The 22141-nt window shown below is 32.7% G+C and overlaps 7 protein-coding genes and 1 long non-coding RNA gene across 13 annotated transcripts in view; 3 read left to right on the top strand and 5 right to left on the bottom strand.

Annotated features, from left to right (window-relative positions):
- The window catches only part of LOC108978259 (small RNA 2'-O-methyltransferase), an 8965-nt gene extending 7258 nt beyond the window's left edge, over positions 1–1707 (bottom strand). The window contains exons 1-2 of the mRNA XM_018948425.1: positions 1468–1707; positions 1306–1383 (exon numbers count right to left, since the gene is read on the bottom strand). Of these exons, the coding sequence (XP_018803970.1) occupies positions 1306–1383; positions 1468–1623 (234 nt within the window). The 5' untranslated portion in view covers positions 1624–1707. The remainder of the gene's footprint in view (positions 1–1305; positions 1384–1467) is intronic.
- A 308-nt stretch (positions 1708–2015) lies between these two features.
- Positions 2016–3114, bottom strand: LOC108978261. The gene is made up of 5 exons (XR_001994093.1): positions 3024–3114; positions 2733–2841; positions 2501–2554; positions 2268–2327; positions 2016–2094 (listed from the first exon to the last, which is right to left on the bottom strand). It is a non-coding gene; the product is annotated as an uncharacterized LOC108978261 (long non-coding RNA).
- A 747-nt stretch (positions 3115–3861) lies between these two features.
- Positions 3862–5411, top strand: LOC108978260 (lysosomal aspartic protease). Its single transcript, XM_018948426.1, has 2 exons — positions 3862–3984; positions 4072–5411. The coding sequence occupies exon 2, from the start codon at positions 4085–4087 to the stop codon at positions 5243–5245; it is 1161 nt and encodes a 386-aa protein (XP_018803971.1). The 5' UTR covers positions 3862–3984; positions 4072–4084; the 3' UTR covers positions 5246–5411.
- An 844-nt stretch (positions 5412–6255) lies between these two features.
- On the bottom strand, positions 6256–8728 carry LOC108978258 (protein ABHD4). 2 transcript variants are annotated; one of them, XM_018948423.1, is made up of 2 exons: positions 8002–8728; positions 6256–7618 (listed from the first exon to the last, which is right to left on the bottom strand). In XM_018948423.1, exons 1-2 carry the CDS (start codon positions 8086–8088, stop codon positions 6398–6400), a joined length of 1308 nt encoding a protein of 435 aa, XP_018803968.1. In that variant the 5' UTR covers positions 8089–8728; the 3' UTR covers positions 6256–6397. The 2 variants fall into 2 exon arrangements, with proteins under 2 accessions (XP_018803968.1, XP_018803969.1); XM_018948424.1 differs by lacking the exon at positions 8002–8728 and adding an exon at positions 7853–7958.
- An 805-nt stretch (positions 8729–9533) lies between these two features.
- LOC108978262 (activin receptor type-1) lies at positions 9534–12895 on the bottom strand. The gene is made up of 10 exons (XM_018948427.1): positions 12812–12895; positions 12437–12560; positions 11920–11995; positions 11658–11862; positions 11367–11593; positions 11086–11300; positions 10798–11020; positions 10547–10734; positions 10261–10486; positions 9534–10187 (listed from the first exon to the last, which is right to left on the bottom strand). The coding sequence occupies exons 1-10, from the start codon at positions 12870–12872 to the stop codon at positions 10038–10040; spliced, it is 1695 nt and encodes a 564-aa protein (XP_018803972.1). The 5' UTR covers positions 12873–12895; the 3' UTR covers positions 9534–10037.
- Positions 12896–13274: 379 nt separating this feature from the next.
- LOC108978266 (mitochondrial intermediate peptidase) lies at positions 13275–15940 on the top strand. 2 transcript variants are annotated; one of them, XM_018948436.1, is made up of 6 exons: positions 13275–13460; positions 13543–13665; positions 13718–14124; positions 14194–14500; positions 14561–15262; positions 15356–15507. In XM_018948436.1, exons 1-6 carry the CDS (start codon positions 13320–13322, stop codon positions 15404–15406), a joined length of 1731 nt encoding a protein of 576 aa, XP_018803981.1. In that variant the 5' UTR covers positions 13275–13319; the 3' UTR covers positions 15407–15507. The 2 variants fall into 2 exon arrangements, with proteins under 2 accessions (XP_018803981.1, XP_018803980.1); XM_018948435.1 differs by having other exon boundaries at positions 13276–13460; positions 15331–15940.
- LOC108978269 lies at positions 15844–16450 on the bottom strand. Its single transcript, XM_018948439.1, has 2 exons — positions 16207–16450; positions 15844–16120 (listed from the first exon to the last, which is right to left on the bottom strand). Exons 1-2 carry the CDS (start codon positions 16269–16271, stop codon positions 16024–16026), a joined length of 162 nt encoding a protein of 53 aa, XP_018803984.1. The 5' UTR covers positions 16272–16450; the 3' UTR covers positions 15844–16023.
- A 160-nt stretch (positions 16451–16610) lies between these two features.
- Positions 16611–21900, top strand: LOC108978265 (CSC1-like protein 2). 4 transcript variants are annotated; one of them, XM_018948430.1, is made up of 5 exons: positions 16611–16925; positions 18027–18095; positions 18158–18219; positions 18753–19771; positions 19971–21900. In XM_018948430.1, exons 4-5 carry the CDS (start codon positions 18830–18832, stop codon positions 21345–21347), a joined length of 2319 nt encoding a protein of 772 aa, XP_018803975.1. In that variant the 5' UTR covers positions 16611–16925; positions 18027–18095; positions 18158–18219; positions 18753–18829; the 3' UTR covers positions 21348–21900. The 4 variants fall into 4 exon arrangements, with proteins under 4 accessions (XP_018803975.1, XP_018803976.1, XP_018803978.1 ...); XM_018948431.1 differs by having other exon boundaries at positions 18027–18219; XM_018948433.1 differs by lacking the exons at positions 18027–18095; positions 18158–18219.
- The last annotated feature ends 241 nt before the right edge of the window (positions 21901–22141 follow it).

Here is a 22141-nt window from a genome sequence, read left to right on the forward strand (position 1 = left end):
TTACATCTATCGCTTTGAATCACTAAGAAGGAGAAACAAATCTTACAACTTTTATAAATGTTACATAAAATAAAAAATCGTTCATTTTAATCACGTGTAAAATTAAAATCACAATAACGCGATCCTCTACTGTAAATTTTGTATAAACTTCCCTAATACAACATACTTAAACTAGTAGTAAGCAGACTTAGCTTTTAGATTTAGTTAAATGAAATGGGAACGTTTCGCCGTGGTTTATGGAAAATGAGTACAGAAGCGCACACACTGAACTTACAAATAATGTTTGCTTTAAATGATTAATATTGCAAATCGCGGCCTACAAACGTACCAACTAATCTCATTTGGACCTTGAATTTTATTGAGTACACATGTGCATTCTACTTGTATCATACGTGACACCACGGTGCTGGCTATCAACCCATTCTCTTAACATATTTTAAATAGTTTGTAAGATTTACTATTAATCTAGAAATTTAATTTACGTTTGTTTTACCTTCAATTCGGAGTTTGTTTGCAATGAATACAAGCATTCTGGTTATTTAAAAAGTAATTCCATGTTATTTAACGTTGTATTTTCTGGCACTGTTTGCACCAAAAAGGCACAGATTTAATTCAACTTTACAAATTTGTGTTAATGAGCATTAGCGTTTTGTTTTAAAGTTAATATAGTAATTTAAAATTTGGTCACATACAATTCACCAAGACGTTGTTTTAAGCACACCATACAAAAAGTGAATTAGTATTTGTTTATTTCATTTTATTGTTTTTTTACCTAAATTTTATTACTTTAGTTTTAAGTAAAATACCTAAATATATCCATTAATTAAAGGAATTAATTACATACCATTAAACTTCATAAAATAAAATATTAAAAAAAATAATAAACGTATTGAAATAAAAATATCTTTTTATTTGCAGTTCGCCTATTACGAGTTCTTAAAATTTAAACTTGAAGTTTTAATACGCGCAAAGAATAAAATTTTTTGAATAATACAGTCACGAATGCTGCACCAATCATGAGTTTACGATGAACACAACTACTTCACGATTACATTAGAAACGGGTATAAAAACTGATTTTATAACCAATCAAAGATTGCGGACTCCACCTAGTGATCAATATTAGACGTCTAAGAATAATAAAGTCTGTAGAAAAAATATATATTCCTATCTCTTAAGGACAACCTAATCTAGGCCTATATAGCCCAAATTATTAAACTAACAGAGATATGGTTTGAGTCTGACACATTTTGCTTTCATTGATTGGTATACCAATATTTTATTTGCGGCACAAGTTCTGTCTTACCTCTAGAATATGTTCTATGCCTTTCGTACGACGTAGCAATGACAACAATCGCATTTCAGCACATCCGAAATCTACCACCTGTGTAGAAAGAAACGCATTAAAAAAAATAATATTATGTATCTCTTGTATTCAAAATGAAATTGAGTGGATAACCGGTCTCACTTTTCTAAATTTGTGCCCCCAATGTGGATCTTCCAATATGCGTATGGTTGTGGTATAGCGCTGCTCATATACTGGCGGATCAAATTTAATTTCACTATTGGAATTAATGTAACAACGAGCGTGCARACCGCCATTCGGTAAATTATAATTAAACATAATTTTATGTCCTGGCTTTGTACTATATATTATGGAAAATTAGCCGCTTTTTGTTTATAAGCTGTTGAGGACAGTGAAGTGGAATAAAACAATTTCTCTCGTATTTTATTCTCTTACGTTCCAATCTCACTGTTCCATTGTTATAAAGTAGCATTCACAATAACATTTTTGCCCCTAATCAAAATACAGCGGCATAGATTTCAAGCATATGCCGACAAAATGACCTTAAAAAACATCATTTTTAATTAGGTATTAATTAATTTTAGTTTTTGAAGACATATTTATTTCAATGACTTCGATCATAGAGAATGTTTAAACTAGTCTTTATAACTAGAAATAAATGCGCATCAGTTCTTAGCATATATAACTTATATTTTCCTAAAAGGGTCCATAATAAAAACACTTGTTTAAAATCAATTCATTCTTTATTAATATTTGCCACATTACATTGTTTTTAATTTCCACAAACACCTGAAAAAAAGAAAAAAATTCATTAAGTACTTACACGAATAAATATAGTTTCATTAATTACATAATTTATAATAAATATCAGTGTTTATTTATCATCAAGCTTGTCTTTATGACAGGGATAACTAAAAATCATCACTGGAACGTGAATTACCACAAAAATAAAAGAAAATTACCTCGTGGAATGCCGGATATAGTGCTACTCTCCAAACACCAAAACAGCCATTCGTAAATTCCTAATTAATAAAAAAAAATATATTTTAGAAAACCATGCTTAAAGTTTTAACATATCATGATTGTTATAACATTCAGACGATAGTATTCAACATAAGAAATTCTGTTATATGCTTGTCTACATTTAATTATCATCATTCATACCAATTATTTTAAAATTAGTTGTTGTAAATACCTTGGCATTTAATCACTGCTTATATCACACTGAATTCCACGTGGTTAGCAAGACCTGAAAATTGGAATATTCAGAATATTATAGCAGTTTCTTTATGTTATATAGACTTTTTATAAGAAGTAATTTCAGCAATTTTAACCAATCGACATAATTCATCCGACTGGGGCGGTATTCGAAAACATCATGTTCATGTTCAAGGATTAAGGCATGAATTTTTTTWTACTTTAATTACCTTTTGTGGACAGGAAAATACAGATAGTTCAAAAACTTCACGTCTTCATATAATTCATGTTCGGAACAATGAACTTGTCAAAAATTCCATTGTAACTCAACCATAACCACTGAAATATAAAAATATGCATTAGTAATTTTCTTTATTTATATACTACATTTAGAGCTTGACGAATCAGTAACAAAAGAACCAATCGACATTATCTTTCCGACTGGGGCGGTATAAATAAGCATCATTGAGAATTTATGAATAATATGAAGTTCGCATATACAATGCTTTCTTTGTACTTACCTTTTACTCTCTTCAAATTTATATAACTTATTAAGCGCAAATAAATTATACATCTTTACTCAAAGACAATCCGAAATGAAATGAACGTTTCCGCAGTGAATTTTTCAAAGATGGACGTCAAGGCTCACAGTATTACAAACTTAGTAGTTGTTGACGGAGACATCTATGGTAAAATCACAATAACGTACAATTGTCTAGATAATTTTATTGCTGATAAATTGCCAATGGATGTTGCACAGTGCTTATGTTTGTCAATAGTTTTGTCTGAACAATTTTTTTGATAACTACGTCTGGAACTAAGCTGCTGAGGCAGAGAATGTATATCTTTATGTATATATCTTTAAGTTCTCTGGTTGAGGTCCAGTCCATAGTTTGTACAAAACCAACAAGGCGCAGAAAAAAAAGGGTATGCCACAATGAATGTTTGTGTTCAGTTTTTCTCTCTTATAAAAATTGCGACTGCAATATAAACTTCATAAAATAGCGTACATCGAAGTTTTCTATCAATACAAATATTTGACGTGAATCGTAGCAAAAGATTTATTTGAATTATATTAATATTTTTACAACCAAATTTATGAAGGAAATTTCCTTCTATTTTGGGAATTATTAAAACACCGTAATTTTGTTACTCAATAATTTTCAATTTATTATAAAACATTAATTAATAAATATTGCAACCATAAAAAGAATTTCAAAATGTTTGCCTTTCCTCGTTTTTCGCTCATATAAAACCCATTTTGGGCGACAAAAAAAGTTGTGTGCAAACTGGCACTTATACGGTACCGAACTCGCAAAGCAGCAGTAATTTGCTTTTCCCCTTTTGTTCATTTCTATATTGCTTTGTCATTATCAATTTTTCAAGATATTTGTAATTTGCAAAGGTTTTTCCATTTAGTTATTTCTTAACCATTGAATTGCAATAGTATAAAAATATAAAACCGGGTTTGAGCTGACTGTGGTGAGAGAACAAAGGATTTTACAATATTTCTTATATTAATTTAATTAACGTTTTAAATTAATTTAATATTTCTGCATTATCTTTTAGATCACAGTTACATATGATGTTTAAAACACTCTTAATTGTATTAACGGTATTTAGCTTAGCTAATACTGAGCTATTGCGAGTACCACTAAAAAAAATTAAAACTGCTAGACAACATTTTTCCGATGTGGGTACTGAATTGCAACAATTACGCATTAAATATGCCAATGGTGGCATCGCTCCTGAACCACTTTCAAATTACCTAGATGCGCAGTACTATGGCCCAATAACAATTGGATCTCCCCCACAAAGCTTTAAAGTGGTTTTTGATACCGGCTCCTCAAACCTTTGGGTGCCATCGAAAAAATGTCATTTGACCAACATCGCCTGTCTGATGCACAACAAATACGATGCTGCGAAGTCTAAAACTTATGAAAAGAATGGCACCGAATTCGCCATTCACTATGGTTCTGGAAGTTTGTCTGGATATTTGTCTGCTGACACAGTGAATATCGGTGGATTAGATATTAAAAAACAAATTTTTGCCGAAGCAATGAGTGAGCCGGGTCTCGTATTTGTTGCGGCAAAATTTGAYGGTATCCTCGGTTTGGCATACAGTTCAATATCTGTAGACGGCGTAAAACCACCATTTTATAATATGTATGAACAGGGACTTATTCCAGCACCCGTATTTTCATTTTACTTAAACCGCGATCCTGCTGCACCTGAAGGTGGAGAAATTATTTTCGGTGGTTCAGATAAAGATCATTATGTCGGAGACTTTACTTATCTACCGGTATCACGCAAAGCTTACTGGCAAATTAAAATGGACGGTGCTTCAGTCGGTGATTTGCAACTTTGCAAAGGGGGCTGCCAAGTAATTGCCGACACAGGTACTTCATTAATTGCAGGACCTACCGAAGAAACAACGGCTATAAATCAAGCTATCGGTGGAACTCCAATTATGGGTGGTCAGTACATGGTCTCTTGCGATTTGATTCCAAAACTTCCGATAATTAAATTTATATTGGGTGGCAAAACATTCGAATTGGAAGGCAARGACTATATTTTACGTATTGCTCAAATGGGCAAAACGATTTGCTTGTCTGGTTTCATGGGTATGGATATTCCACCACCAAATGGTCCTTTGTGGATTCTTGGTGATGTTTTTATCGGTAAATACTATACTGAATTCGATATGGGTAACGATCGAGTTGGCTTTGCCACAGCAAAATAAAATTATTAAGGAAAAAAACATGAATGTCTGAAAGGAGGGAGAATTATGTTAAGACAGAAAATTTAATCAAAAATATTTGCATTACAATTGTTATTAAAAGTTAATGTTTTGTGAGCTTTAAATGTATTTCAGACTATAAATAAAGGCATTATAACAGTATTTAAAATAACTCTTTTTATATATTATACACTTATTAATACTGATAAAGACAAAACGTAGCTTAAGGAGAGGATTGCTTGATTTGTACTCGTAATCAAACGCGTACATATACATATACATATGTATATTTTTACAAGGCATTAATATGGCTTCTTAGCGAATTCAAATTGCTTTACTTATAACATTTAACACTGGTGAAACATTATGCATTCGAATTAGTTTAACAAATATTTGATAGAAGATAAAAGAATACAAAATATTTATCATATTTTACAACTATATTTGTTTTTCATTAGTATTATTATGTTGTAGTACTCAAATTGCCCATTATTAGCCACGAATCGCAACGAGAGCAATAAAATTGCATATATTGTTTCAACAAATTTCTAAGATCGCACTCGTGTCTTTGGTATTATCGCTTCTTGACATGTATGCACCATGTTCACATAATTTGCCAATGCATTGATAAGAAAATAATCGGACTACAACTTACACAAATAACATTTTTTGCTCAACTCCTAAATGTTAATGTGTGAAAGAATTATTTTGCTTTCCTATTACTTTTTTTACACTGAACGGAGAATTTTATCTTTGCCACGAATCTTTTGTATTTGTGAAGCTTTGGTGAAATCGAATTAAATGATTTTTCTTGTTTTAAAAATAATTTTACTCATAAGAGCCATACAATCTCTTATGTTAAATTCATTTCTCTAGAAATGCATTTATCTACAAGAATCTTTCTAAACGTTTATAAGAAACGTATTAAAAGAACTCAGAGTTTTATATTATTTCCTTGTACATTTCAATACTTTTAGTATTGTTGGTGTGTTTAATCAAACGTAGAACTGAAATAACAGTTTTGGGATGAGCACATTTAATATTTTAATTGCAATATTTTGGCTAATACTATGTGTTATATATTGACTAAAACATATCGACTAAAAAATTAAAACTGAATGCAGGTAGTGTGTGATAATTCTCCATCAATACACCTTATTGTTCTTTAAGGTTTGAAGCAACTTCATCTGCTTGTGCATCTTCAGGCAAGATTTTATCTGTTTCTTCATTTTCTTCTTTTTGGAGCTCAGACTGTTGTAATTTTTGTGCTTCAGCTTGCAATGCTTTATGACTCAGTTCATCATCTGATTCTGTTCCATCCCGTATAGTCGCTCCATTTTGATACGATTTATATAGTTCACAGGTTTCATTAACGTAACGATTAAAAACTTCCGGTTTGTCCGCATATACGTGATGTCCCGCACCGGTTACGATTTTAATATCCACTTTTGAATCGATCCGTTGCGCTTTTATTTTTTCTCCTGAAGACGAGTCAATCCATGAACGCGAACCATAAATGAATGTTATAGGAATGTCCGCTCGGACATTTTTAACTCTATGTATCATCGGATATTTCGCCCATCCAAATGAAGACATCATACTGTGGAATGCTGACTCACCTGAAGGTGTTTGTGCGTTACATTGATGAATATATTGTGGTAAAAGGTTATTGTCTTCATCCACTGCGGCTGCAAACTTGCGCGTAATATCCGGCCGAGTTTTTTCGACAACCCATTGGCCAAGTGGCCCAGCAGCACGTAACGCCCATAGAGGATTCAGAGGTGTTAGAGCATATGCTATAGCACGCACCCATAAGGGAATTTGACGGTTGTTATTTACATCTGAAGGCTTTTCTGCAAATCCCCATGGATCAGCTAATATAAGATGATGAACTCTCTCGGGATATGACAATGCATAGCTAGAAGCGATGAATCCTCCCATTGAATGGCCTAATAATACCATTCTATTAATATTCATTTCACGTCTCCACTCTTCTACTGACTTGACAAATTGTTTTTCACAAATAAGTGCATCATTAGAAAAACCGGGTCGAGAACTACGACCAAAGCCCAATACATCCATAGCGTATACGGGGCGATCTTTGGCAATGGAATCTAAATTCATTACCCACATAGCAACACCTGCACCTARTCCATGCAGCAAAACCAAAGGTACCTCTTTAGATTCTGTGTTTAAGCTGATTGTCCATATTTTATCAGCTTCACCAATGGCGGGTCCAATATCTACAAAGAAACCACGATAGGGCGTCTTAAGAAAGGATAAAATCTTTTTTTCCACAGCCCGTAACATTATGGAAGAACTAGAAGTCCAGTTAAATAGTACTCTAAAAAGCCAGAAGTTCGAGGATTTACGTTCCTAAAAAAAAAAAAAAGATTTATTGCAATATTTTTTTTATAGAAATGCAAGTATGAAACTGAATAATTGTATATATAGCATTTTTTTCGAACTATTTATAGTCGGCGTATTACATATTTTGTACTAAATAATATTTTGCTAAAAAATTAATTGACAAATTAAGACTCATTGCAAGATAATTTGCATAACGATATCAAAATGAGTCGTCATATTTTCACTTATACAATCCCATACAGTTCAAATAAGTACGCCATTAGGTTCACTGACAAGCTATGATCTCACCGATCATAATAGTTTCGTWCTTTATTCTATTTACATATTTTTTTGATGTATCACGAATGTCTCTGAAAACCTATAGGCCCAGCTACTATTTCCTCACTCACCTCTACGTCCATAGTGTTTTGATCTAATATGTAATTGCCGTCGCAATGTGACTGCGGTTGTTCCAAACTCGCCGTAGCCAATGTCATTTTTCTAATCTCCTTTAAGCAAATCTTTACACAAGAATGACGTTGACATCAATTATTTTCTTTCCTGTTTTTTATATTTATTTTGTTTTAGCTAATGCAATACCAAAGGCGCAGATCGTTTTGCTATTTATAAAGTTTCTTGCATCTGCTACCAACCACTAAGAATTTAGGCGTCTATACCGAACTTAACAACATAAATGAATACCCGTATACTAGTTTGTACTGTCAATATAGATGGATTAGCAAACTACTTATTTCAAGAAACTTCTATATGCCTTTACTAGGTTAATTTCACAACTCCGTACTATGTTTCGTGAACAATGTTTGTCGGAAAAATGCTAGTAGTCATGGATTTGAACTCGTTAGAACAGTAGAAATTAGTTATTTTGTAGATAATAAGATAGTAGTGTCCGATTCTCGATTGATTGTCTTCGGGTGAGTTGCACTTCAGGTATGTATGTGTATAATTTATAAAATGTATATGAGTGCATAATGAGTGCAAAGCTTGCTATTTAATCCCTTGTAAATAAACTGTTCGGTACTTTGACCATTAGTGTATTTTGTTATATATGTATATAGAAGGTACAATCGCGAATAATATATAGTTTTCTTAGCAGCTGCCTTTACGGCTTATGTTTTTGCATTTCTGTTTTCTTTCTATCAAATTATTGGTCATTCTCTTATTTACATACCCATATGTTTTATAATCGATAGTTTCTTATCACTACACCCATACATCATTTATTTAGAGATGCTAAAAATTCTAGTCCAAATCCGATAATATTTTGTATCRTTGTCGAAATCGATGAACATTCCATTCTTATAAATAAAACTATATGAATGATGAATGGCAATCTCTAGATATAGAGTAGAGGTATTACGCCCAGGCCATTAGAGAGAAAACGGGGGCTCGGAAATGATTGCAGTAAATTGATGAGGAAAAATCCACAAAACATTGTTGCAGAGCAGCCGGTCTCACTTAGAGCTCCAGGCCAGAGAGGAATTGTTCGCAATCAATCCCTCCTTCCTCCTTCAGAGTTTACATCTTTCCCCAACTTCATAAGAATTTATACTTTTTTTCTACTAAAATGTATTTTAATTTTAAACCATGGACTATTTTGTACAATAAATTTTCTTAAAACTACACATATATGTATGTTTATCGAAAGCATACACTTCCTATTATTTATAGACGTATCAGTTGAAAAAGTCACACACTACATATGTATGTATATTTGTAAATTAAAATTAATAAAAATTTCATTATTTTATTATAAAAAGGCTGCATGCGTGCTTATATTAATTTAATTATTCTCCTTCATCTTCTCTATGCAGTTTTAGATTTTTAGATTATATTTCAATACTTCATATTAGTTTTATGAATAATACATAAGAATGGCACCAGAAGAGAGTTAAAGTAATATAAGGCCTAAATAAATAGCAGTTGAAGCATAAGGTAAATAAGGCTTCAAATTTCAATGCAATTCAAGGCACATAGAGATTAATAACAAAACGTGTGTGTAGAAATCTGTGTTAAGTCTTAAGCGTGTCTTTCATTTAGTTTGCATTTGTATGCAAATGTTAAAATGTACGCATAATTAAATCAAGATACTTATGTGCTTTGTTTGATTTGGTATCTAAATTTAATTCTAATATACCTAGTCTATCTAATACTAATATGCAAAGTTTACGTAAATCCACACACATATATACATTTCAATCAAACAATCGCTCCTGTTCGTTAATTCTATTAAAGTAAATAATATAATTAAATATATGAATATATAATGCTTAATTATAGATTTAATACTTAAATACGTTTGAAGAAAAAAGTAATATTATGTTTCTTAATACCATCTACCGTTGTTACTCTGCTATTAATGATAATTCTAAAATCTACTGCTTTAAATTATAAGAATACTAAATATTCATTTGTATAAAATAAACAACTAAACACAAACTTCATCATAATTAAGACGTATCTTTTCATCAGCGGAAGCTAGTTTGTGTATAGTTTTCCGTATTCTCAAGGCAGGTAAGCGCACATTCGGATTTTGATGCCAACATTCCTTCATTAACTTTGACATACCAGCGAGTAACTGTGGAATATAAACATTATTGACTTGTTCAATGTAATAATAATAATAATAATTTATCATTATATCAATATACCGGGTCAGAAGCCCATCGATTGGGAAAGGACGGTCTATAATTATCCACGCATACAACCTTTCTCATATCTTCAAAGCTGGGATCCGATGGAACAACATCGTAAAAAGGCACTTTGTACTCTTCTGCAATACCTCCTGAAATAGTGCGGCGACATACTTCCCACAGTACTAAACCAAGGGCGTAAATATCAGTGCGGCGCAATGCCTCAAAACATTGCATATTAATACTGTAATACATAAATATSTTTGTGAATAAAGCGTTAACAGTCATACATTTTGAAGTATACCTTTCATCCAAAACTTCAGGTGACATGTAACGTTTGGTGCCGACTTTAGGATTATTTCCTAGATCTAATTTGCCTGTGACATGAGAGTGTGTTACAGCTAATCCAAAATCTGCTATCACACAAGTTCCATCCGATTTAACAAGTATATTCTTCGACTTTAAATCACGATGTGCCATAGCAGGTTTACCCTRTGAAAAATTTAAATATATTATTGTTTTTGCTACAATTATATATTATTTTATTTATCTCACTTCCGTTCCCAATATTTCTGTATGCAAATGTACTAAGCCGTTTGCAATGGATAAACATATTAACACCATATCATTGTGACTTAGAGCATTCCGATTTAGATGATCAAAGAGAGAACCGTTTGGATAGTAATGCGTTAGTAACCATAGTTGTGTACAAAAATTACGTGAAGTCATGTCGGAACCAATATAACCCAAAATATTTTCATGACGTAGTAAAATTGTACTGCAAATAATTATTGAATACTAATTTATTATATTAATTCATAAAATACAAATTTTATATTTTACCTGTATATTTCTGTCTCTCGCTTCCACGACTTCTCATCCCGAGTAAGGAATATTTTTACAGCTATATTTTCCCCATGCCACTGCCCCCGCCACACTTCACCATACTTTCCACGTCCAATGCATTCTACTAAAGTAACCTGTTTGGCAAGAGTACGTTGAACTAATAACGGTAATCCACTACCAGAACCTGAAGTCATTGGATGTTGAAGATATTCCTAAAAATATGTGCAATTCAAATTGGTATTTTTTATACTTGTTTATTTTCAATTCGATTAACATACTCGTAACGTACTATCACCAGCACTTGTTGCTCGAAGTAATTCGTCGTTAACTAAATAGACATCTGGATCATTTTTAATACGTGAAGCCATTATGCTTTTGCGATGATGTCTTGTCATAAAATAGTAAACTAATGCCGCCATCAATCCAATGACAAAAACTGGACCTAATATCGCTAAGGTCATTTTGAAGGTATTGCTTAAATCAGCACTTAGGCGCGTCACTTCATCTATAATGCAATATATTGTTAATATTTTTCAAAAAAAAAAATAAATAAATAAATAAATACATACCACTAACAATAGGGGGCAATTCAGGAAAATCTCCGTCATTACAGTAATCTTTGGAACAACAAATAATGTTTACATGCATTACGGCGCGTTTTCGAGGACCCAGAGTATTCTGGTTACATATTAATGGCAGTTGGTCTGGAGAAGTGGTGCAACCTCTTGAAACTTTTTCTTCACCAAATGCACTGCGTGTCCGTGATTTCCAACACTAATATGTTATGCTAATTATTTCAAATTTCTAAAAAATTAATTCAATTTGACTTACCTGAATAGCGTTCTGGCACATATGCGCATGTTGTGTAGCATTTTTGCAGGGCGGCTCGCATGCATAGCACTTGTATCTGAATTATATCATTAAAATTTATTTACGGAAATATTTCTTACTTAGAGATAATACACTACTACTATTACAATCAGTACCGATAATAACATTATTAATAATGTAATTGAACAAAAGGAGCACACAAAAATTTGGATTTTAAACATATATGTTGTTTTTTTTAACGAAATATAAAGAATGTTAATCACAGAATATAAAAAAAATTCCAATATTTTAAAATTCAACATTCCTTGTTGGGCTTTTTAATTGTAACTGCTTTTAATCGTAGTATTTACCTTCTCTTCATGCGACGTTTAGATTTTGTGTGCCTCCTTTGGAATGCGGAAGGGGGGAATTATTAACAAATATAATTCTTATTACTTTCACTGAATTTTACGTTGGATGATGTGTAGAAAATACAGTAACCTGCGTTCCTTAGATACAGTGCTATTTTGGAACTTACCTGGGATGCGATTGTATTGAATTCCGTGGAACAGGTGAATGTTCTTTTTCATTTATATGCGACATTTCCAGATCCAAGGTTTCTTGTGTTTCGTCTAATAGACGACCACTTATTTCGGCAGCAGCTAAAACATAATTTTTTTCTTATTGATGTTACATTTGCACAAATAATTTGCTTATTGAAATAAATTCTAATTATGACATTGCCAAATACATAACCGCAAGTGGTCTATAACTATAACTTTTAGCATTGTAGCACCAACTCAATGCTTTTCATGCTGCATACTATTATTATATTCATAATTATATAATATTGTAAGCAAATATGATTTAAATACAATTAATAGCACATCCTATTTGTAATATTTTAAATTACCTTTAGTGTTTTGTAATGAAAGTATTGAAATTAATAATAATAAAAATACAATGTCGGCCATTGTTGTAGCGCAGCAGCACAAAAACAAAATGGATAGCGAAATATGCTTGATGTGGATTTAACTTCACTAAGGCAGTGTTGCATTTAAAAATAATAATTTCTTAAATATTACAGAAAGAATTAGTTTACTTAACTTTTATCTGACTTACTTTTTCATATTTTCATAATTATTTTTAATAAATATATGCAACGAGTTTTAATATAAGCCCATAAATTAATGTGACAGTGTAAAGTAAGTAGGTTGATTAAAATCAAATAACAAATAAATAATTTATTTCTGTTATACATTTCTAAATAATAAAATCAATCATCTAATGATTAATTTCCACGTTAAATTTAGTTTAAAAGCGCAAAAGGAGCAAGATGTGATGTGAACACATAATAAAAAGGGGTGGTGACAGATCATGACATATTTTTGTTTTTCAATTTTAATGTCAAGTAGCTGATAATGCTTAAGACGTGTAGAAATAAATCAGCAAAATACTTGCTAAATAAATTATACCGAAATGTTTCTACTTGGTCGACGCCTTTGGCAACAGCATTTAATTCGCCTCCATATAAAAAAATAAACTTTACGCGCAATGAATCGGTGAGTTTTTAACTAATCATACACCACYTTTTAATAAATTTCCTGATAAGTCGGTCAGAAACCTTAATTACATTAATTTCAGGGACTATTTCGTTTGCCCGAATTACGTTCTTTTGAAGGTTTTTATCTCTTGCGAGACAATGTTGCAAATAAAACGGAAGACCTAATATCTGAAGCTATCTCAACAAATCGGGAAAGAAAAATGGTACATATTTCCCGGCAAGTATCTTTATGTTCTGTAATGGTTTTTTATTTAGGTTGAAATTTTTGACGAGCTTTCCGATTCCCTTTGCAAAGTAGCTGATCTAGCAGAATTTATTCGCATTGCGCATCCAAAGAACAAATACTGTCAAGCCGCTGAGGATGCCTGTATTACTATAAGTAGAATAGTAGAAAGTTTGAATACGCACAAACCTWTGTATACAGCGTTACGCAATGTTGTTGATAATGGCGATATTCTGCCCACGAGCGATGTTGACAAACACGTATCCAAACTATTCCTCTTTGACTTTGAGCAATCAGGCATCCATTTAGAAGAAGGAGAGAGACAAAAAGTAGTTCGGCTTAACGAGTACATTTTACAATTAGGGCAAAAATTTATGACCGGTGCGGTACAACCTTCTATTATTCAGCGTACTGATGTTCCATCATCCGTTCGCAATTAGTATGTTAATTACACAATTACATGATTGGAATATTTTTATTAACACTTACTATTTACATCGATATAAAGCTTTCCTGCGGAAGGAGATAGCGTTCTCGTTTCCGGTTTGTACACAAACTCATCATCTGCTGAAGCACGTGAAACTGCTTATCGTCTATTTTTGCGGCCATCTGAACAACAGAATCAACTACTTACAGATTTACTTATGTGCCGCCATGAACTTGCTCGTACTTGTGGTTTCGAGACATACGCACATCGCGCACTTAATGCAAGTACTGTTGAGCATCCGAAGATAGTTCAAGAGTTTCTAGATGAATTGTCACAAGGACTTTCTCCTCGAGCGAATGCTGATTTCAGAATAATGGAGAGAATGAAGGTTTTGTTATGAGTGTGCTCCTAAATGATGCAATTAATAATATTAAATTCCATTCCGTAGCGGCAAGATAGCGGAATAAATACAGCCCGCGTTGCTGCTTGGGACCCTCCTTATTTTACTTCTCTGATGGAGAAGAAATCATTAAAAGCAAACACTAGTGAATTCTTGCCATACTTCAGTCTAGGTGGCTGTATGGAGGGGCTTGATAACATAATGCGTTCGTTGTATGGAATATCTCTGAAAAACACCGAAATGGAGCCGGGCGAAAGTTGGAATAACGATATTTATAAAATATCAGTTGTTCATGAGACCGAAGGTTTACTTGGCTACATTTATTGCGATTTTTTCGAACGARGTGGTAAACCTAATCAGGATTGTCACTTCACAATACAGGGAGGAAAAGATTTACCCGACGGTAATTACCAATTGCCAATCGTTGTTGTAATGTTAAATTTGTCTCAACCTCATTGGACTGGTCCTGTACTGCTATCACCATCGCGGGTCGACAATCTTTTTCATGAAATGGGTCACGCAATGCATTCAATGCTTGCCCGAACGAAGTATCAACATGTAACCGGCACACGTTGTAGTACTGATTTTGCAGAGGTTCCGTCTGTATTAATGGAATATTTCGCTAACGATCCACGTGTTTTGCGAACATTTGCCCGACATTTCCAGACACAAGAGCCAATTTCCGAAGATATGCTGCGGCGATTATGCGCCTCGAAGAAGCTTTTTTCAGCTAGCGAAACACAACTGCAGGTAAATGATTGTAGTTTTTATTATATGTATATATGCATATGCTGTTAAACCTGGTACATCATCATTAGGTTTTCTATTCTGTACTTGATCAAGTTTACCATAGTGGACCAGTATCGCATAACAGAAGCACAACGGAAACGTTAATAGAAGTGCAAAAGGAGTACTATGGACTACCATATGTTGAAAATACGGCTTGGCAACTTCGTTTTTCACATTTGGTTGGTTACGGAGCAAAGTATTATTCTTACTTAATATCGAAAACTATAGCTTCGTGGATATGGCAAAACTATTTCGAAAATAACCCATTCAATCGCGAGTCAGGTGAGAAGTATCGTCGTGAAATATTGGCACATGGTGGAGGTGTACCTTCTAGGCAACTGGTTTCGAATTTTTTGAAAAGAGATATGACTCCGCAAATCCTTGCACAAAGTTTACTGAATGAGATCGACATGAACAATGAAATTGTCCAAGATATAAGTAATAGTGGACTTAATGCAGAAATGTGACTACTTGTCAAAAGCTAAAAATATTAACCTTTTCCTATAAGCATATATGAGTATGTACATAGTAAACAAATTTTGTATTATTTGACCTATTTATTAATGAAACTATAACATTTTGAAATACATCAATTGATTAATAAAGTATAACATTATACTAGTTTGGTTAATCAACCAATTTTACACGTTTTCATTCAAACACTCTCTATTACAAAAAGAATTATAAGAACAGTTTGTATGGAAAACTGAATGCCATTACTACTAGTGTTGAGCTATCGCTGGCATTATCTCCATCCCTGCAAATTCCTTTGCGATGCGTACGCCTAATAGGAAAAGCCCAAAACTCTTCAACACGGACCTGAAAGAAATAATGTAGCGAAAATTCCATACTTATTTCTTTGGGGTTACGTCACTTGGGGAAAATAAATAAAACTATATTCGTACCACTGGAATTCGTTTTGGTAAATACTTTTGAGTATGCTTACGGGATTAACGCTTTTTTGAACCATTTTATTAAATAAATTTATTTAGCGCTCTGATACGAAAACGCAAAACTGAAGTCAATGATTGGGTGAATAGTGCTGCCAAAACTTTGAAAGATATAACCACACATTTCTACAATATATATCTTTAATTCAGCTCCCAGCAGAGAATGTATCGAGTATATTTATATTTGCAAGCCGTTAGTATTCACGCATCAAAAGATTCCAATATATTGAAGTTACTCCAAAAGAGTAAGGAAACCTAATTAATGATTATTTAAAACAGGTTTTTAATTTTATTATGTATGTTTTTAATATATATACAATATGCTTAGACCTTTAATGCATCTGGTCAGTGCTGGCAACATTGGTGCAAACTCGTTTTAGAGAACGTATATCATAATTTACGGTCTCTGCTCGTTTCTTTGCGTTTCTTCATTCATGAAATTTCTCTTCGTCTATTTTATTTTTTATAGCGACACATATGTTATTGTTTTTTTGTGCAGTGGATATTGAAATCGTATTAACTAACACAATTTAAAACGATTTAACAATTGACTTTGATTGAGAAAATATAGAAAATTTTTTTATTTGCAGCTTGTGAAAATATTTGTTCTATTTGTGAAAAGTTATAAAAGTCAATTCTGTTCAAAGTATAAATGGTAACGGTGTGAGGAAAGGGTATGTTTCATACTTTAAGTTAATGTAGCAAACTGCTTTAACATATAACCAAATTTGCGATAAAAGGGTTTCAATATATTCTATAATAAATATGATCGTGTTTTAAATAAATATTGTGTGCTAAAGTTTGCTTGCTTTTACTTCATTAAATCGATTTTCCAAAAAGTATAATGTCAATTGGATAAGAAGTTAAGGTATACATTTGCATACATAGATATGCACATTTCTTATTTGGTTCCTCATAATATGATGATTCATTTACGTATTGTTGTTGTAATTTTCCCAATAAATCATTTTTTGAATGTTATTTATTGTAGAGTTGGCAAAAATGTTCGTAAACTAAGCATTCATATATGTATATGCATATTTACTATCGTAAATGCAATTGGTTGTGTAGTGCTATTCCATAAGAGAAACTGTTGAGTGATATGAGGCATAACTCACAATTACGCACTACCAGATTTCTTACAATCTAAAATTTTGTAAAGCATTTGTATTTTCTGCATAGAGCTCTTATAAAAATGTAATGTTTGTTAGGCGTTATCTGAGATTATAATGTACACATATGTACATATTATTTATATATTTGCATACGTACACATTTGCTTCTGAAATGGTGCATTTAGTTTCATAATAGACATGGTTTAAAGCAATGCTACATGGAATTACGGCCTTAGTGTATGTATGTGTAGACGTACATATGTAGTAATGAAAAATTCATAAGACATGTGAGTAAATGACGATAGTTCTAATCAGAATTGAATTAACTAGGGCTTAGGTTGCTCCGATTAAATTTTTTTCATTTATATTCTTTATACCTTTAATAATTCTTAATTAATTCTTAATTCTTTATACCTTATAATAACAGATGGGCGTTTTTACACAACAATCGGTGATGTTATCAATTATCTATTAAGTGATTCAAAGTTATTTTTATATATTTTTGCCGTATTTTTGATACTGTCGCGGCATGTAAGGGAAATAGAGTACCATCTCGTATAACCATTATGTTCTAAACTACTAAATGTCCCGTAATTGACCAGCAAATAAAATTATAAAAGTAAAACTTTAGCKGGTATTTTTTATATATTTTACATGCAGGAAACGACGGGGTTGGACCAAAGGGAATAAGATCTTATATGAAGTGACTCTTTTAACATACCGCTATCGGTAATATGTCTTGCTATTATAAACGTTTTAGCCCCTAGATATTAAGTATAACTTTCTCCTAGTTTCGCATCGCTATTCACCTGCACCGTGGTTTTACTGGATTACGGCCAATGTGAGAATATATGTATGTATATATGTATGTACATATCTATGCTTATATTATTCTTAAGCCAACAGAATAAATATGAATATGGTCTTTATGTGGGACCGATTTTATTTCTCATGAAATGTTTGTTCCACACAATTACATATATATAAGTATCATATTAACATATTTTTGTATGTAGGTACAAAAAAAATCATAATCGAATTTTGTATAAAATGAAAACAATAAAATAATGCTTACGTACATATTTGCACTCTTGAGACTGTATTAGTGTTAGATAAATGTAATTTAGGTGTTTCCTTTTTATTTCAACTGAAAGTAAAAGATACATATGTATCATAATTGACTACCACTTCGCAGGTCGAAAGTCGTAATGCCGAATGATATATCTAGGCAAGCACAATTGAACTTCAAAATCTATTTTTATCGACATTTTATCGTGTATTATTATAGGTGTCTTAAAGTTATAATAACTGTCAAATTTTGCAATTTTATTTTGCATGTATGCATATAATAAACATATTCATTTAACTGAGATTCACTTTTTATAGTTTAAATTCAACCTGGAATCGTTTGCTGAAGATACGAAGATACGTTCGGTTATACCGTTCATTTAGTTTGGAAGAAAATGGACGTTTTTGAAGATATGTTTGTTGAAAGAGCCTGGAGTGATGAGTGTGAAAAACTACCAAACAAGAGCACAATTTTCACAAATGATTTCAATGGTATCCCGGAAACACTATTATTGAACGTTATTTCTTGGCTTCTATTAGTTGGTTTATTTACCGCTTTACGGCATCAAGCCGGAGACTATGGTCGCCTGGCGCTTGTTAACAACCATGGTACCAGAAAGCGCTGGACCGAAGTATTTTACTCGCGAGCAACAAGTACGGTTCATACACCCACGCCTGAAGCATCGACCAGTCGTATGCAAAATGATGCCGAGGGTGGACGAAGTAGTATAACATCGAACACATCAGAGCCGCCTTTATCTCCCATTCATTCGGACCAGGGATTTTTTGCTTGGATAAAAATAACCTGGAAACTGCAAAAGGAGCAAATAAAGACTCATACAGGACCGGATGCCATACATTATCTGTCTTTTCAGCAACACCTTATGACTGTAATGGCAATTGTAACACTAGTTTCAATAATAATTATATTGCCCGTAAACTTGTTCAATGGTTCCACTGAAGGTAGAACTGATTTGAATGAGTTTGGTCACACCACTATGGAAAATGTGTCTCCAGAATCGCCGTGGCGATGGGTACACGTYATCGTGACAATTATGTATGCTCCCCTCATAGTACTCATAATGCGACGTGCATCCGGTCGTAATGCATTTAAAACAGCAGCCACACGTACCATTATGATATCCAATATATCGGCGAGTGATCGTAATAAGACAATTATCCGTCACTACATACAAGAATTATTTCCTGACGTCAATATAGAGGACGTACAAATTGCATACAATATATCTAAATTGACAGTGCAAAATGCGGAATATGTGAAGATTTTGGATGCTCGCATGTACTGTGAACACCATAGGGATAAAGATACGCTTCAGGTAATAGCTGAAATTCTAAAAAATTAAATATAATCTCTGTATTAAGTATCAAGTTTATAAAGCAATACTACTCATATACTTATTACTACTACTATACTCGCTTACTAATACTCTATAAACTTGATTACATGACATAAATTTTCTCGTACTTTAAATACTTATGTATACGATTTTTTGGTAAAATTTTCATCCTTTTTAGGTAACACCAAATCTGTGCTCCTGTGCTAAAGAAAATGCATACGCTTATTATCAACGTGAAGAGCGTAAACTCTCTGGAGATGTGGCACGTTTGAGAGCTGCCGCACTCAATGAACCACTCGGAATAGCTTTTATTACCGTGTCCACTGTACATGAAGCACAAAATATTGTCAGCCATTTTACACCAGGTACCTACCGCAAATGGAATTTGGAATTCGCACCTTCACCAGACGACCTCTTTTGGGAGAATTTGAATGTGAGCAAAAGCAATTGGTACTTCAAATGGGGTATTGTCAATTTCATACTATTTTTGACGCTATTCTTTCTTACAACGCCAGCAATTGTACTAAACTTTTTAAACGCCTATGCATTAGCTAAAGGTAATATATACCAAATTTCACCAGTAGTATCTGAATTTTTACCAACATTATTACTGTGGACGCTTGCGGCGCTAATGCCTGTAATTGTTGCATTCTCAGACAAATGGTTGGCTCACTATACACGTTCCCTTCAGAATTATTCAATCATGATTAAATGTTTTTGCTATTTACTATTAATGATCCTCATTCTACCATCACTGGGTCTAACGTCAGCACAGAAATTAATCGAATGGTCAATTAGTAATGACACTATTCGCTGGTACTGTGTTTTCATGCCGGATCGCGGTTCTTTCTATGTCAATTATGTAATTACCGCCGCTTTCATTGGTACGGCTTTGGAGCTGTTACGTTTTCCAGAACTTATTGTTTATATTTGGATGTTGTGTACGGCCAAATCGAAAGCTGAAACACCATACATCCGAAAATCTATATTGATTGAGTTCCCATTTGGAATTCACTACGCCTGGACTGTGTTGGTGTTTACCATTTCTATAGTTTACAGTGTTTCTTGTCCACTTATAATGCCCTTTGCTATGATTTATATTTGTTTTAAACATTTCGTGGATCGCCACAATTTATTTTTTGCATATGGTCCTTCAAACATGATATCCAGAAATGGTGGGAAAATTCATTCGACTGCCGTTACAATGACTAAATCCGCGATTGTCATCCTGCTTGTAGTTATGGCGATGATCTCAGTTTTTCGTGAAAGAGGAAATGCTCGTGCTATTATACTTTTTATGACACTAGTGTTAACGTTGGCATTGTTTGCACTAATGTCGCCCATTAAACGGTGTGCATCCGTGCCACGTCCCAGCGTGGTCGAGGTGGCAGGCCCAGCGCCGATTTATGTTCCCGATGTCTTACGACCGCGTGCAACAGTTGCTTCGGGCACGTTAAATAATCACGCAGCGACTAATGGTGGKGGCGTCACTGGATATGGTTCGGATAGTGTTTCAGATTTTGACATTAGCTCACAATATAGTGTAGATGCCTAAATAAGACAATTTTTTAGTATTGTTGGATATCAAAAATGCCTTGCAGTGAATTCCATGTGGAATATATTCATAAATTACATATATGTGAAAAAAGTCACAAGCTACGACTTACGAAGAGCTAAAATACGGAAATATTAACTCGCGAAATTTAATTTTGTATTAAAATATTTATATATTTAAAAAAAAATCTTATAAATCTATACACAAACACACATACTTGCGAATTATTTTCCGATTAATATGATTGTATAAACAAATTTCTATTGCAAGTACATGCCGACTTACTTTCTTTAACGCTCCATATTTTATCAACTTAAACATTTAAACATATTTTCCASTTATTTAATTTTATTTATATATTAAGCTATAAGCGAAAGAATAATAATAATAATAAATAAGCGARACTTTCGAAATCTGTTAGAGGCCACCAAAAGAACATTGCAATATTGTTTGTTTAAGGAGAAATGTGATAATATATTGAAATTGTAATAACAGTTTGTTATTTGTAAAATTGCCTTTAAACGTTTACAAATAAATGACTTTCTATGAGAAATTTTGTGTAATCGCAGCTAATACGGTATTATACTCAAATATAATAATTTTGTTTTTTTATTTATGCCTTCAAAAAAAACTTTATACTTATTACGAATAGTACAGTAAATATATTTGTAAATATGTATTCATAGATGTATGTTCAGCGTACAGACGTAAGTTTATTTTGCAATACATTAATATACGATAACTTTAAAAAKAACACTTATTAAGAAGATTTGTTTATATTTAAATATAAATTT

The sequence above is a fragment of the Bactrocera latifrons genome, unplaced genomic scaffold, assembly GCF_001853355.1.
Source record: "Bactrocera latifrons isolate USDA-ARS-PBARC rearing strain unplaced genomic scaffold, ASM185335v1 scaffold_12, whole genome shotgun sequence".
In the NCBI taxonomy this organism is placed as follows: domain Eukaryota; kingdom Metazoa; phylum Arthropoda; class Insecta; order Diptera; family Tephritidae; genus Bactrocera; species Bactrocera latifrons.